The 15,542-nt window shown below is 45.3% G+C and overlaps 1 protein-coding gene across 1 annotated transcript in view; it reads left to right on the top strand.

The window, feature by feature from the left end:
• POU2AF2 (POU class 2 homeobox associating factor 2) overlaps positions 1–12,366 on the top strand; it is a 29,669-nt gene extending 17,303 nt beyond the window's left edge. The window contains exons 4-6 of the mRNA XM_062197602.1: positions 8,061–8,103; positions 10,605–10,885; positions 11,808–12,366. Of these exons, the coding sequence (XP_062053586.1) occupies positions 8,061–8,103; positions 10,605–10,885; positions 11,808–12,209 (726 nt within the window). The 3' untranslated portion in view covers positions 12,210–12,366. The remainder of the gene's footprint in view (positions 1–8,060; positions 8,104–10,604; positions 10,886–11,807) is intronic.
• The last annotated feature ends 3,176 nt before the right edge of the window (positions 12,367–15,542 follow it).

The raw sequence follows: 15,542 nt of genomic DNA on the forward strand, positions 1-15,542 counted from the left end.
GTCCCTCGTGTATCTGGGTAGCTGGTGTGGCTGGCTGACTCGATATGCCTTCACATAGTTGCTCATCCTCCAAAAGGCTAGACTGGCTTTCCGTTGAGAAGGCAGAAATGCGGTATTTCAAATATTTGAAGGTAAAAATGTGCATATCCCCTTGTGACCTAGACCCTGAAATCCACACATGACTTCCACCAGGTTTTACTGATCAAAATGAATCCCAAGGCCAACCTAAATTCAAGGGGTAGAAATATAGATGCCACTTATTAATAGGAGATGCTGCAAAGAAATTGTGGCCATATTTAATTGATCACAAATGGCTTCTCTCCCTAAAGAGATTAATCTATGGCCTTTGGTTGCATTTTCTTTTAGATTGAAGTTTTGTTTTTTTTTTTTCTAATGTCTACAAAATGCATCACTGTTCCATTTGCATCAGAGGTCTCCAATAAATTCTTGTTATCTGTGATTTGATTGAGAAAATATTGCAGAGAACTTGCCTGCTGTGTTCATGTCAGGTCAAAGAAGTATAAATTTGGTAGTCAGGGAGTCTTGGGTCTAAATCCTAGTTATGTGGCTCACTAGACTGGTACTCTTGGCCACGTTACTTAATATCTCTGAAGCTCAGTTTCCTCTTATGTAAAACTGGGATGAGAAAACCTGCTTTACACTAGGGTAGCATCATGTAAGGTACTGGACATGGTGTGCTTGCAACTGCAGCTCCTGCTCATTATGTAATATTTTTCTTGTTTATTATATATGTAATTCAGAAAAATTATCCACAGATCAAAACCTGTTTCAAACTTTCTATTTCAAAAATAGTAAGATTTATTAGAACATGCTTGGAATAATTTAGTCAACATATTAACATGTTACATCCACCAATATGTCCCTGATTCTGCTACAATCTTTCACACTAAGTAAGGCAACTAATTCTCCACACTCATGTTTTTCTGGGGAAAGAGTATTCCATCTAACAAGAGAACTCATTCAAAGTCTGTGTTAACTTCCAGCATTGATTTTACGTTCATTCCAAAGTTGGAAGAAAGTCATATGACCTCTGGTGAGTCTACATTCAGACATTAAAATGTGATGTGAGAGTGTTCAACATAATATCATCGGCTCTTACTGCCTCCTCACTATACGTAAGATGACCATTAACTTAAAGATATTAAATGTCTAAAGTACTGTGACTTCCTTGAGGAGAGGTACTACTATTCACAGTGGGTGTAACTATTATATAAGCCTTAAGTTTAAAGAAAAACATTTTGAACTATGTAATTCAAGTTAAAAAATGAAATTATACAGCAACATGAAAAATGTTATGCTAGCAAGAGATCTTAATCCTCACTACATTTTAATATATTCCTCAACCAGGTTGGAACCTAAAAATATTATTACAGGGTCATAAAGATGGCTATGTATACTTAAGGGAAACTCTTAATGTTATCACTTTACTATCTTGATGACCTATTAGTTCAAATTAACTTATTTTCATGGAGGGGCTTTTGGGACAGCTGTGAGGCTGCTGAGTTAGCTACAGGAAGTTGCACACTGGCAAATCTCATTCAAATATAAACCTCTAAATTTGGCTACCTGGCATTGCAGGATCCTGTTGTTTGCAGTATGCAAAATAAAAATTATATACCATCTTGCTGCATCAAAAGTTAGGGCTCTTCAGTATTATCTCTAGGGAACTCATAGAATGAATAGCAGCTGTGTGAATATAATGAACAAGCAAGAAAGGAATGCCAGTGTTCCCTCACATGGGAATGACAACCAGGACATGTGCCAAAGACTCTTGCATTAGTCTGTTCCCTCTCAATCTAGGAATTATGGGGATGAGAGGGGGTAGTTATTCTGAACACTGAAATCTGTCCAGTGAACTCCTCCCCAATCCCAAGTAGACCTTTAGAATTTTTCTATGATCTGTGAGATGAACTGAAGAGGCACTTATCATAGATTTTTATACATATCCATCTAAATATTTCCCAGCTCATGATATAGGGGATATAAATCAATTATAACTATAAAATAATTAATTTGGTGGAAATATTTTATATCATGATCATGGTGGTACATCACAAAGGCTTGTCGAAATTCATCATATTGTATGCTTAAAATTTGTGATTTTTTTATATATAAGCTATACCTCAATAAAGAAAATCCTCCAAAAATAGAATATTGCTTGAAGGATTAAGGATAGATACATGTAGGTATCAGACAAGAAAGTATCCAATACCACTTGATCTCTATATGCTTTTATAAAATTATTTAATATCTCTGGATTCTGTAAGTTTAATTTTACTAATTTTTTAACTATGATGCTTTCCTATTTTTATTTTTGAGTTATTAAAATGCCTAGAGGGCAATCTAATGTGGTGATTAAAAAAAATTTCTGATTTCTGAAATCAGAAAATCCTTATTTGATACCACCACCCACCACCACCACTACCACAACCAGCCCTATCTTAAGAGGGGAACTTGGGTTATTCTCTCTGTGCCTCTGTTTTCTTGTCAGCAAAATGAGAATACTACTACTTTTAGAGTTGTTTTGGTAATTAAATAAGAAGGTACATATAATGAGCACATTTGAACATAGCAATTCTAGACAGCATGTTTGTGAAATTACTTGAGGAATTGGTACTGAATTACCCCTATTACAGTTTAAGTCTCTACTGTGAAAGGTAGGAAATTATGGAAAAAACAAAACTGTTTGTGCTATGTAAAAGCCAAGAAGATATCAACATCTACGTTCAATTCTCTTTCAGGCAGACTGAGGGGTCAGCAGGAGGGGTAGTCCCACAGCAAAACCAGATCCTGCATAAAACAGATTTTAATGAGTGTTGAACTAGTAAAATGTAAGTGAAATCTCCAAGCTGGAGTTAGGGAGACAGAAGTTGGCATGGGAGATTGGAGGAAAGTTTGAGCAGAAATTAAGGCACTAATTGATGAGAAAGTAGCAAGGTAAAAAGTATGCTGCCCCGAGGAACAGGGGGAGATCAGTCCAGAAGTTACTGCCAACACTGGGAAGCTGAATCTGGGACTCTAGGATTCGTCTAGGTAACCTGAAATGGAGCTGGTTCCCAAGAAATATAAGGACAAATAAAAAATGATAAATTTAAATTTTCAGATCAGATGTTAGAATTACAAATTATGAAATACAAAATATACAATAACCTAATAAATAATGAACACTCAACAAAAGACCTTCAAAAATTACCAAGCAGATAACAAAAAAGCAAATGGAATTTATAAAAATGAAAAATATAAAAATAAATATAAAATCACACAATTCAGTGTGTGTTCACAGTAAACAGTAAACTACCTATAAAGAAAGAACTTCATATAAAGAAATCTGTACTAATCTATACCAAAATATAAAACAGAGAATCACAGATACAAAAACAAAATGTTAAAGATGTCAAGGATAAAAGTAAAAGTTCTAACATATATTTAAGCAAGTCTTTGAAGGAGAGAATGGGGGTAATAAAGATAAGAAAATATTTAAAGAGAACATGGTTGACATTTTCCAGAATTTATGAAAAAGATGAGTCCCCAGACACACAAAGCATATCCTATATCAAGCAGGACAAATAAAAAAGAAATTTACTTCTAGATAAAATGAGATGAACTTTGATAACCTTAAAGACAAAGAAAGCATATTAAAGACAACAGAACAGAAAGAAATACTATCACAAAGAATAACTATAGGATTTATAGCAGACTTCTCAACAGCAATCATGGGAGTCAAATGACAGTGGAATAGTGTTGATAAAGTTCTGAGAAATTATTAACCAGAAAATTACTATTGTGAGCCTAGAAATATTACCTTTCAAGTACAAGATCAAAAGAAATTATATTTCCTGATAAATAAAAACTGAAGTATTTTTACCACCACTGCCACCTACACATGAGGGATTCTCCTGTAGAATTAGTTTAGAGGAGGATATTAATCAGAAAGAAAGTCTGGAAGAAGAGGAAGCAAAAAAATAAATAAATAAGTAAATAAAATACAGATTTACCCAACAAAATGACAATTATGATGTCTAATTTTTGGAGGTTTAACAAAAAGAAACAAATTTAAATATAAGGAAATAGCATATTCGTGTAAATTAGGACAGGAAGGGTATGAGTTACTGTCCTAAGCTTTTGTATGTCAGTCTAACATATTGTTTGTAGAGTTTGTTAAATATACATGGTGAAAACTGATGGATATTCATAAAGAGTGGAAATAGAGCACATCATTACCACAACAGGCCAAGGGTCAAATTATATAAGAGAAGGGATCAAAAATGCTACTTTTTATCAAATAATAAATAAAATCAACTGGCTTGTAGTTGTGAAGTGTTTGTAGAGTCTTCTGATATTAAAATTGAGTTAGCAGTCCCTCAGTAATAATTCAACCTGGGAAGAAGGAGGAGTTATTAACAAGATGCTAGAGGTTGTTGATAGAGGGAGAGGAAGATAGAAAGCTTTTGAAAGTTGAAAGGCAGGGGCCGGCACTGTAGCACAGTGGGTAAAGCTGCTGCCTGCTGTGCCAGCATCCCATATGGGCACCGGTTCAAGTTCCAGCTGCTCCACTTCAGATCCAGCTCTCTGTTATGGCCTGGGAAAGCAGTAGAAGATGGCTCAAGTCCTTGGGTCCCTGCACCCATGTGGGAGACCTGGAAGAAGCTCCAGGCTCCTGGCTCCAGAATGGCAGAGCTGGAGCCAGCTGGAGAGTGAACCAGTGGATGGAAGACCTCTCTCTCTCTTTCTCTCTCTCTCTCTTCTCTCTCCTCTCTCCTCTCTCTGTGTAACTCTGACTTTTCTGTAAATAAATAAAAATAAATCTTTAAAAAAAAAAAAAGAAAGAAAGATGAAAAGCAAAGGAGCTGTGTAGGCCACAGAAATACAGACTGGACTGACAGACAGATAACTGGCTGACTGATCCCAAGGGGATACTGAAGTGCTGGTCACCAAACCGGGCATGTGCCCTGTGTTTCACAGAAGCCTTTATCCTGTTTCCAGGATGAAGTTTAAGAGGAGGCAGCCCCAGAAGGTGGGAGGAGAGAGAGAGGGCTTCTCCCCTGCAGCACCCAGGACAGCTACCACCACACCACCTCCGACTTACCCTGGCAAGGAGGCTGAGGCAGAAGCCAGAAGGTACAGGTGTCGGCACAGACATTCAAGGAAAGACCCAGACAGAGCTGGAAATTAGAGGATAATTCAGGATGGCATGGACAAGGTGACATGGGAAATACACCCAAACACAAATTCATCCATGTTAATCATGCCTTCTTTCCTTCCCTACTAATCTAACCTCAGTACAGCCTGATCTGTACCCACTTCTGGCTACTGCATGCCCAGAGTTCCCTTCTACCATCTAACAGAGTTAACTTATTAACAGGAAAATATGTAAATTAGAGCATGTTTAGAGGAATATACCATAGATGTGAAGGGATCTAAAAATGTATCTTCGTAACAACAGCAAAAGAGAATACACTACTTACTCTATGCCAGGTACTATTCTTAATGCTTCACATATATAAGCTCATATAATGTGCACATGCCCACAATTTCACAGCCAATAAGAGGCAGAGCTGTGATTCAAACACAAACATCCTGGTTCCTGAGTCTTCACGCTTAAATACTATGCTGTTTCTGAGTGAATGGAGGATATTTTGCCTAAAGAAGATATTTTGCTTGGAATTCAATGTTAGTCCTATGATCCAAACATTGTGTCCCCCAAAATTCATACGCCAAAGTCCTAAGCTGCAATGTAATGGTATATGGAGGTAGGCCGCTGGGGATAACTAGGCTATGAGAGCAGAACCCTCATGAATCTCCACAAGAAACCGGAGAGAAATGATCATTCCTTATGAAGACACAGCAAGAAACCAACCTTCCACCAACCAGAAAGAGGGCCCTTACCAAGAACCCAACCTCCTGAACTGTGGGACACCAGCATTTGCTGTTTAAACCACCCAGTCCATGGAACGTGTTACAGCAGCCCAAGGTGACTATGTCAGTTGGGAAATGATTGGCTGTCTTCAAACACTCGAAGGTCTACCAGGGAAGAAGGATTCAACTTATTCTACATGGACTAAAGAGATTAATGCTAGGAAAGTGACTCTTTTCAGCCCATTTTGTAACAATCAGGGATCCCCAAAGAAAAAATGGGCTTCCGCCAACGGTATTCAGCTGTCACTGGAGATTAGATGCACCTAGTAATACATGGTGAGACCCTAACAACTGAGTAGGTGGCTGAATGACATTGCCTATAAAATCTCTTCCCACTCTTGAGAGTCTGCTGGACTATGAGAATCCACGCTACGACTTCAAATTCAAGAGCCCACGCTGTGGCGCAGTAAGTTAATCCTTCACCTGCAGTCCCGGCATCCAGGACTGGGCGCCAGTTCGAGTCCCGCCTGCTCCAGTTCCAAACCAGCTCTCTGCTGTGGCCTGGGAAAGCAGTAGAATATGGCCCAAGTCCTTGGGCAGGCCCCTGCACCCGCATTGGAGACCTAGAAGAAGCTCCTGGCTCCTGGCTCCTGGCTCCTGGCTCCTGGCTCCTGGCTCCTGGCTCCTGGCTTCAGATCGGCCCAGCTCTGGCCATCGTGGCCATTTGGGGAGTGAACCAGCAGATGGAAGACCTCTGTCTCTCCCTCTCTCCCTCTCACTGTTTGTAACTCTGCCTGTCAAATAAATAAATAAGACCTTTAAAAAAGAAAACTTAAAATTCAAAGAACCAGGTGCTGAGTGTTCCCAACGCCTGTAAGAGCGATTCTCCACTTACTTGTTCCAGGATATCTTGGAGCCAGGATTTGCATGTGTGTATTTTAAGCCTCTGCACACCTGGATACCTTTCCTTCCAAGGTCAGCATAGATAGCACCTCCTCCAGCATGTGCTCCCCCATCCCTAATGCCAGCATAGGTGCCCCAGCCAGGCCTCTTCCCACACTCTCATGAACCATCTTTTCCATCACCAATCTTCCCCCATGCTAGTTTCCTGGCACTGCACTAACCAATTCCCATGGATGAGGCAGCCTAACGCAGCAGAAGTGGACTGCCCCACAGTTCTGGGGGCCAGAAGTCTGCAATGTGGCTGTCAGCAGGGCCGTGCCCTCCCTGGAGGCTCCAGGTGGGAAGCCTGCCTCACCTTGGCCTTGCTTCTGGCCGGTGCCGGCAATCCTTGGTGTTCCTTGTCTTGAGGTTATACCGCCCAGATTTCTGCCTGTGTTTTCGCCTGGCCTTCTCTCCTCAATGTCTTTAAGGGTCTGTCTCCTCCTCTTACAAGGACAGCAGTCCTAGGAGATTTGGGGTCAACCCTAATTCAGCGTGACCTCATCTCAATGTAGGTAATATATTCTATTTCCAAATAAGATAACATTCACTGTAATAGGGTCAAGACCTTGATACATTTTTTTTTTTTGGTGATGAATAATTCAACCTCCAACACCCCACCCTCTCACACTCACCAGACTGTGGGTCTTCAGTCCACATATCTGTATGGTGTCTATTATGACCCACATTCTGCTTGGGGCCCAGAGCATAAGTCAGTTAAGTTCCCCATACTTGGTGGAGCTTCCGTTTTGTGTGTAAATGAACACTAAAACCTGGATCTTCAACGTAGAAGTCAGATGTCAACACCCACACACACACCTACACACACACACATACTTCAAGAAGTTTGTGGAAAATGGAGTTTAAAAATAAGTTTCTTTTGGTGCAAAACAAATTTGAAATGTACACATGGTTTTTCAGCGTACCATTTCCACAAACTTTTTGAAGTGCTCTTGCATCTATCTGATGATGGAATCTTGACACACACTGGAGAACACAACAGGTCTGCCTCTAGCCAGTGCTTTTCAGCAGGTGGGCCAGAGCCTGCAAGTCTGGTTTCTCTCTGTCCCCTGTAAAACTTCATTCCATGTACTCGAGTTCTTACTCTAAACTGACCCCCAGAACCCAACTCCCCAACTAATAGGTAAGAATATCAGAAAATAAAGCTTATAAAATGTAGTCCTGATTTTAAGTTCCAACTTGCAACTAAAGAAGGAAACACCTTTCTGTTTGCCTTCCAGGGTGCCGTCAGCTCCTCTCAGTCTGCATTTGCCCAGATGCCAGGTGAGTCCTTCAGTCAATGAGCAGCGAATTCCCTTCTCAGCTTAAAATGAGTGTTTGGTTTCCACTCTTTTATGACTACCTTACAGCACTCCCAAAATGCTGCTTCTTCAAAATAGCTACTTTTAAAACACAACATCACTGAAAAAGACCCACCCACTCATTCCTGAATGTAGAACTCTTAATGGAATCCCTTCAGCTGGTTCACTCCCCAAATGCCTGCAACAGACCGGGCTGGTCCAGGTCTCAGCCAGGAGCTAGGAACTTAATTCTTGTCCCCCACATGGATGGCAGGGACCCAAGTACCTGAGCCATCACCTGCTGCCTCCCAGGTGGCATCAGCACGAGGCAGGAATTGGGCGTGGAGCTGGAGTCAAGCCCAGGCACTCAGACGTGGGATGCAGGTGTCCCAAGAGGCGACGTAGCCACTGTACCAAATGCCCACTCCAAGGGGAGCCTTTTGATCCCTTGCTAGCACAAGTATTTGGGACAAAAGCAACTTAGTTTTTAATTGTCTGAAGTGCTGACCCCATGATCTAAGAGAGGACACACCTACTTCAGGACAGAAAAGGAGCCCTGAAGGCAGGTGAGAGAACTGCCATTTGTTTGGTGCTCTCTGTATCTCAGACACTGAGGTCAGCATTTTGTATCCATTTGAATATGTGTATCTCATTAAATGCCCTGCCCCCCAGGACTGAAAAGGAGATATTCTTAATAATAGTGTTGCGTACCCACACACACACACACCACACAAGACAAGCCCTTCGGGATCTCAAACTCAGGAGTGCCGAGGGCCTTCTCCATAGCATCAGTGCCTTCAGAGCCGGATAAGGGAAAGGGATAAGAGCAACAGAGGATCCCAAATATGTGAATGCTCCTGTCCTGTGTTTCCCAGTCATAACTCCTGTCACTGTCCTGTCTACAGAAGGAGATTTCTCTGGCTTTTCTTTTTCCAGCTAGACTTAGTCTTCCTCTTTTGAAGGAGAAACTTACACACCTAGGAGAGCAGAGGCTGTGGCGTTCTCTGCATGGTTGCTTTTCTTTGGAAACTAGAAATAAAGACACAACAGCCTGGAAGCCTTGCCGACATATTCTTCACTCTGCTCTCAACCTCACCATGCCCATGAATATAAATTCATGACGTGAAACAGATCCTAACTTATCGATATTAACTATTTTCCCCAGGGAAGTGTGCTCATAATGAAAACCCTAACTGCAGCTTCCAAAAACTGGGACAGATTGGAAGTTTTAGGTTATAGAATTTAAGGTGGAAAATGGAGTGGGTCGGACTAAGCTAAAAGTTTCCATAGGAGATTGCAATTTCTTCTTGAGTTTCCCATGGAATTGTTAGACAATATTATGCTCTTGGATCTTCATAAAAAATATGTAAGACATGAGCTCTGCTGCCTCAGGCCTTCCAGAGTTGTAACAGTCAAAGGGTAATGGACATGATATTAAGTGCCACATCGTGTGGGCTGGCCAAATTCTGTGCACTCAGAGGTGTGGATGAATCATGGCAGCAGAGGGGAAGCCTTGATGAGTCTGTCTTCTTGCCCTGGGCAAGAGGGAGCAGGGCAAAGCTCAGAAGGGGCCCACCGAGGAGAAGGGAAGGGATGGAGGACAAGCCCTTGCATCTTGTCCCTGGATCAGCCCTTTTGTGACCTCATTGGTCCACATCCACCACCAGCAGGCACAGCTAAGGCATCAATCAATCATACAGGTCTTGTACCCATGCCCTGCACAGGCGCGGGTACAGACACACACACTCTCTCTGTCTCTCTAAATGACAATATATTTCCTGCGGCTGCTGAGCTAATTCGGGGTTGATGCCCTTCTGCCATCATTTCACTAGCTTCACCTTAAATAACACTCTTGTCACTTTCAGCTTTTCCCCAGTCTCCGCCGAGGGAAACCCGGTGCACCACCACGCACTGCTTAAGTTGCAGCGCCCTGGGGAGCCGAGTAAGGGACCAGGGATGGCCGCAAGAGGGCAGCAAATAACACGAGACGAGGCAAACCCAGAAGCCTTTTTGCTGTCTGCAATTGGCTTTCTGTGCAGCCTTTCTCATCCCAAACCAAGCCCTTTATGGACGTCTGACGGATGCAAGACGGTGTGAAAAAAGCGTCAGTATGCAACGAGGCGGCAGAGCACTGCCTGCCTGGGATTCGAGGGTCGCGTGTGTCCCCTTACATGGAGATCCCGTGTCTCAGGTAGCAGGCCCAGCAGCAGCCTCGTGGCCATGGGGTCCTGTCTGTGGGGACAGCTCAGCAGCCGGGAAAATGATGGGGCGACAGTCACCTAACTCGTCCCGTTAGGATGACCTCCAACACATGGCTTATTTGGGCCGGAAATGCGAAAACGCAGGGACTGCCGGAGCTTTGCAAGGCACGGTAGCGGCGGGGTCAGGCTCACCCAGGGCAGAGGCCCGGCTGCTGCGCCAGCGAGGCCTTGACCTTGCAGGGAGAAGGGCTCTGGGGCCCATGGGCTTTCCTTCTGCCCCCAGGCTCGCCGGCCATGTCGGGCTACTACGGCGTCAGGAGGTCCTTCCTGTCGGACTCCGACTTCCACAGCAGCAAACCGTTTCCAAACGACGGCTACACCCCGAGCGTGGCGAAGCCCTTCCCCTGCGAGGCCCCGCTGGAGCCCTGCTTCCCCGAGCCCTACGCGGACTACCGCTCCCCGGCGCTGGGCCCCGGCGCGGGCTCGCTGCTCGGCGCCTCCCCGCTGCCGCCGCCGCCGCTGCTGCCGCCGCCCTTCCCGGGAGACCCCGCTCACTTAGTGCTTGTGAGTCGCACGCGGCCGCGCCAGGGGCGCACGGGAGGGCGGGCTCGAGGGTCCGGGCCCCGCCCCGGCTCGCTGGGGCAGCCCAGGTGAGCCGCCTCGCAGCTCCACGGGAGCAAGGGAGACCCACGGCAGGATCTAGGTCCGTTTTGTTAATGTTCCACTGATGTTCCCCCAGCCGGTTAGTGCAGGTGGGCACGACCCTTCTAGCCCACAGGAAAGAGCACTTAACTTGCATCTGGCCACAGCTAGGCAGTCATCCCCAGAGGCAGGTGCAAACCACCACAAAGGTGGAACTTAGTGCCAAAGGGGTTGGGGGTGGGAATTAAGGTGACTGGGCAGTCTGTGCCCGGAGTTTTTACGTGCTATGGTTCATCCAATACTTGCAACGTCAGGATACATATATGAAAGCCCCGTGTTACAGATGAACAGAGTAAGGTGCCCGGTTGGGAAGCGGCATGGCCTCAAAGGAACCCAAATCTTGCCAGCTCCAAGCTGCCTCTGTGCTCGCCAAGGGCAGAGCCACCTCCTCGGCCCACTCAAAAGCTCATCCCGTAGTGCGAGGCCTACCCCTTCCGTAAGTGAGCCGGGCACTGCCCCTGCCCCTGTGCATTCCAAAATGTTATTCCTGGGTAAATGACGGCTCCGAGAGAGGGCGAGAGAGCGCCTTATTACGAGCAGTAAAATGGTGCAGAGATGCCCATTTTACTGTTCGCACATTTCACTCATTTCCGGGAAGAAGAATCTCAACACACACACAGTGCAGTAGAAAGGAACTAACAGTTACCCTGCTGGTGTCACACCCGAGGGTCAAACCGCCTGGGAACTGGGGCTTGGGGGGGCCGAGGGAGGGCACGCAGCTGCTCTGGAAGCCCCTCAGAGCATTGCCTAACGAAGCCCCCCATGGCCTCTCCATCCGCTGCAGAGGGACTCGTGGGAGCAGACGGTGCCCGAGGGTCTCAGCCAGCCAGAGCCCCTGCCCGCCGACGCCCTGCAGGCCTTGCCACCCAGCGCCAGCTGCCTGTCCCAGATGGAGCCAGGAGGCGCCACCCAGCACAGGAGCTCGAGCTGGGCGCCCTCGCTGGCGGGGGCCCAGTCCTACTCGCTGCACACGCTGGAGGAGCTGCATCACACAGCCGGGTACCCCACCCCGCCTCCCTACCCCTTTGCTCCTTTCATGACCATGGCAAACGATCTACCGCCCAAGGTGGTGTCGCTCGCCCCCGACGAGGGGGCCGACCCCTCTCCTCTTCACGACCCTTCAGCTTGGACCAAAGACGACGGCAGCATGGCCTGGGGGTCGTATGAGTGCCGCAGAGCCTACTGACGGGGTGGTCCCAGGACTGCCCCGCTTCTCTGTCAGGTGGGCTCTGTGTTCCACAGATGGCTGTCGGGTGTCAGCCTGCTCGGGAGGAGCCGTAATGCCACACCTTGTGAGGGGACAGCAGCGCTGACTTGTATCGCTCCCCGCCAGAACCCCGCTGAAATTCCCCGCAGCGGCCGTAAGTGAAGCACGGACTATGGTAGTGAGACGTCTTGACAGGGAGGGCTCCTCCGAATCTTCCTCCCGCATCACCTTCTGAATCCTCTGTTGTCTCGGAGTATCGTTTTGGATGCTGATTTTTTTTCCTGAAATTTACATTAAAAAAGTGTATGCCGATCATCAAACGTATGGATTTTCCTGTCTCGTTTTTCTTAGTGATGACCTACACGTATTCTTTAGAAAAAGAGAATGGCTAGGGGGTGATATAAAGTGGGGCATACAAAACAAAGCTGTGTGGGGTACACCTCCCTCGTTACACTGACTTGGAAAGGTCACGTAGAAAACGTGACGCCATGCAGAAATGCTGCACTGTCAATAAAATGGGATGAGGTCGGGAGACGATGGCTTCATAAAGACGGAATTTTGACTGTGCTCTAAGACCTAGGATGGCCAAAAATTAGACCAGTCTGAAGAAGGCCAAACATTCTCTTTGATCATTGATAGCCTTCATGAAGCTAAGACATTGCTTCTGATAACCTACAGGGATCAATATGGATGAGTAAAATGAGCATTCTGTGACCAAATGAGAATTCATGCATTCTACAAGAAATTAGGACTAAGCTATTGGCAAGAAACACGGGTTCCAGGCACCAGGAAGCAAAGGGAGTTGGGAGGACACTGGGAGGGTGGGGGTGAGCAAGCTGCACGACACTCATGTCTTAACTCTGGGAAGCTCGCCGGCCTGGAGTGCACAGCTCTTGCAGGGAAGACCCTGATAGCTGAAGCATTGCTCTGTCTTGTCTCCGTTTGATTGGTGCGGATTCCTTTCCCAATTAAATTCTCAGAGTCATTCTCACCAAGCACCGAACCTAGCTGCAGGTCCAGCCCAGCATAAATGGCTAGCACACACCTTGGATTTACAACTGCAGGAGCCAAAGCCCACAGGTCACACCTACACTCTTCCTCCCCTCTTCCAGCCACCTTCCGTTCTTCACTCCCTTCCCGCATCTTTCTGACCCCTCTCCTCCCTCCTGACCCAGTGCTGAGCCCCTCAGCTTCTGGATAGCAAGACTCTCATTTTCCACATGGGTGCCCCAAGCCCCTCCACACGTGTTCATCACACCCTCTGCTAATTTCCCGCACTCTGGCACAGCTAGATGGGGTCCAGAAAGAAGGGGATCAATGCACCCTGCAACAAGGATGATTGCTATTCCTCCTTCCCCAGGCTGCCAGTGGCTTTCTCTGGTTGGGTGCATGTGCTGCTACTTATGGAGCGCCAGCACAGAGGCTGGGATGGGGGCCCTCCTTTACCTACCCCAAGCTTCTGGGGGAGCAGGTCAAGAAGGAGCATCAGCGGCCTGTGCTGCCAGAAGCCCACTCCCAAGTCCGTGCCCCGCCAGCAGCTCTTCTTTGCAGCCCAATCTTGTTTATTACTTTGCTTTTAATCAACATATAATAACTGCATACATTGATGGAAGGAATGTGATGCTTGAGTGTAAGTACATCTTGCATAATGAGCAAATCAGCATATCCATCACCTCAAATGTTTACCATTTCTTTGTAGGGAGACATCCAAAATCCACCTTCTCATCTAGCTTAGTGTTAGGGCTGACTATGGTTACCCTACAGCGCAACAGAACAGCCGAGCTTATGGCTGCTGCCTAACTATACCTTCGCAGCCACTGACCAAGTCTCCCCACATCCTCCTCCCCGACCTCTTCAGCCTTTGCACCCACCATTCTACTCTATTTCCATGAGACAGACTATTTTAGATTCCACTTTGAGTATGAGCCTCTGGTATTTCTTTTCTGTGCTTGGCTTATTTCACACAAGCTAATGGCCTCCAGGTTCACCCATAGAGTTGCAAATGACAGGATTTTTTTTCTTTTTATGGCCATGTAGTATTTCATGGTGTGTATATACCACATTTTCTTTATCCAGTCGTCCACCGATGGTCACTGAGGTTCATTCCATATCTTGATTATCATGAACAGGGTTGCAATAAACACAAGGGTGCACATATCTCCTTGACAGTAAAGAGGTACCTCAAAAAATTGTACCTAGAATGACCATAAAATCCAGCAAGCCCACTACTGGGTATATACCCAAAGGAAATGAAATCAGCCTGATCCTTACTTGGCTAAATATTTGCTCTTCAAATGAAAGCTGGCAACAGCCACTATGAGAGGAAGAAGATTTTCTTAAATCCTCTGTGACTTGGGATGCTGTCCTGGTTCCCAATGTCGTTGGCAGAGCCATCTGTCATTCGGTTGATGATAACCTTGATAGCCAGCCCCTGCACAAAAAGAAGAGACTGTCTCTCTGTGTAGATTTACGAGTCTTCACAAAACGTTCAGTCATTTGATCACATAAATTTTATAGTGATTACAGTTATGTACCACTTCCCGAGTATTACTAAGTAGCAACAACACAATAATGTTTGTGTCAATTATAAATACATGTCCATTTGATGCTAACTTCTGTTTGATTATAAAACCAGATATTAGTATTACATTACGTTCACTCTTTTATTTTGCTGTTATCTACTCATATGTTCACACACCCAACAAGCTGAAGACGAGTAGACTCACAGATGAGTAGAACTTGGCAATCAGACTTTGGAACAGGGAGGAATACCGTGAGTGCCATGGTGCCTACATTCCAAAGAACTCAATCCCTTTCATGGTGTTTGACAACACTATAAAAAAGGAACCATGTACAGGCCTGTACTCCATCTGCACCCATGTCAGTTAACTGGTCTAAAAGGGTTTGATGGGATTAAGAGTGGTGCTAATAATTCCAAAGGCTAAATGAATTCTATTAGGTTAACAATATGTCTTTATATTACATATATTTTAATTTGTCCTTTTTATTGTCCTGGAGATACTCTGTCAAAAAGTGAAACCAAGCCATAAAATTATGACAGGGAAATCAATTGCATTTCCCGATCCCATTTTCCACTTAAGTACTCCCTAGTTTCTACGACATGTGCGGGCTAATTTCACCTTTTCATAATAATGCACACTACCAGCATATGGGAAAAAATGCACCATCCTCTCTCCTTCTTCTTCCTTCAACCTGTTATTCTGTGACTCATAGCTTTCCTGGGAAGGCCAAAGAAAAACAAAGAGCTCAGGTTCAAAAGTCTATCTCTCTCAGGTCCTTCCGGGACAGAGG

The sequence above is a fragment of the Lepus europaeus genome, chromosome 7, assembly GCF_033115175.1.
Source record: "Lepus europaeus isolate LE1 chromosome 7, mLepTim1.pri, whole genome shotgun sequence".
NCBI classification, from domain to species: Eukaryota; Metazoa; Chordata; class Mammalia; order Lagomorpha; family Leporidae; genus Lepus; species Lepus europaeus.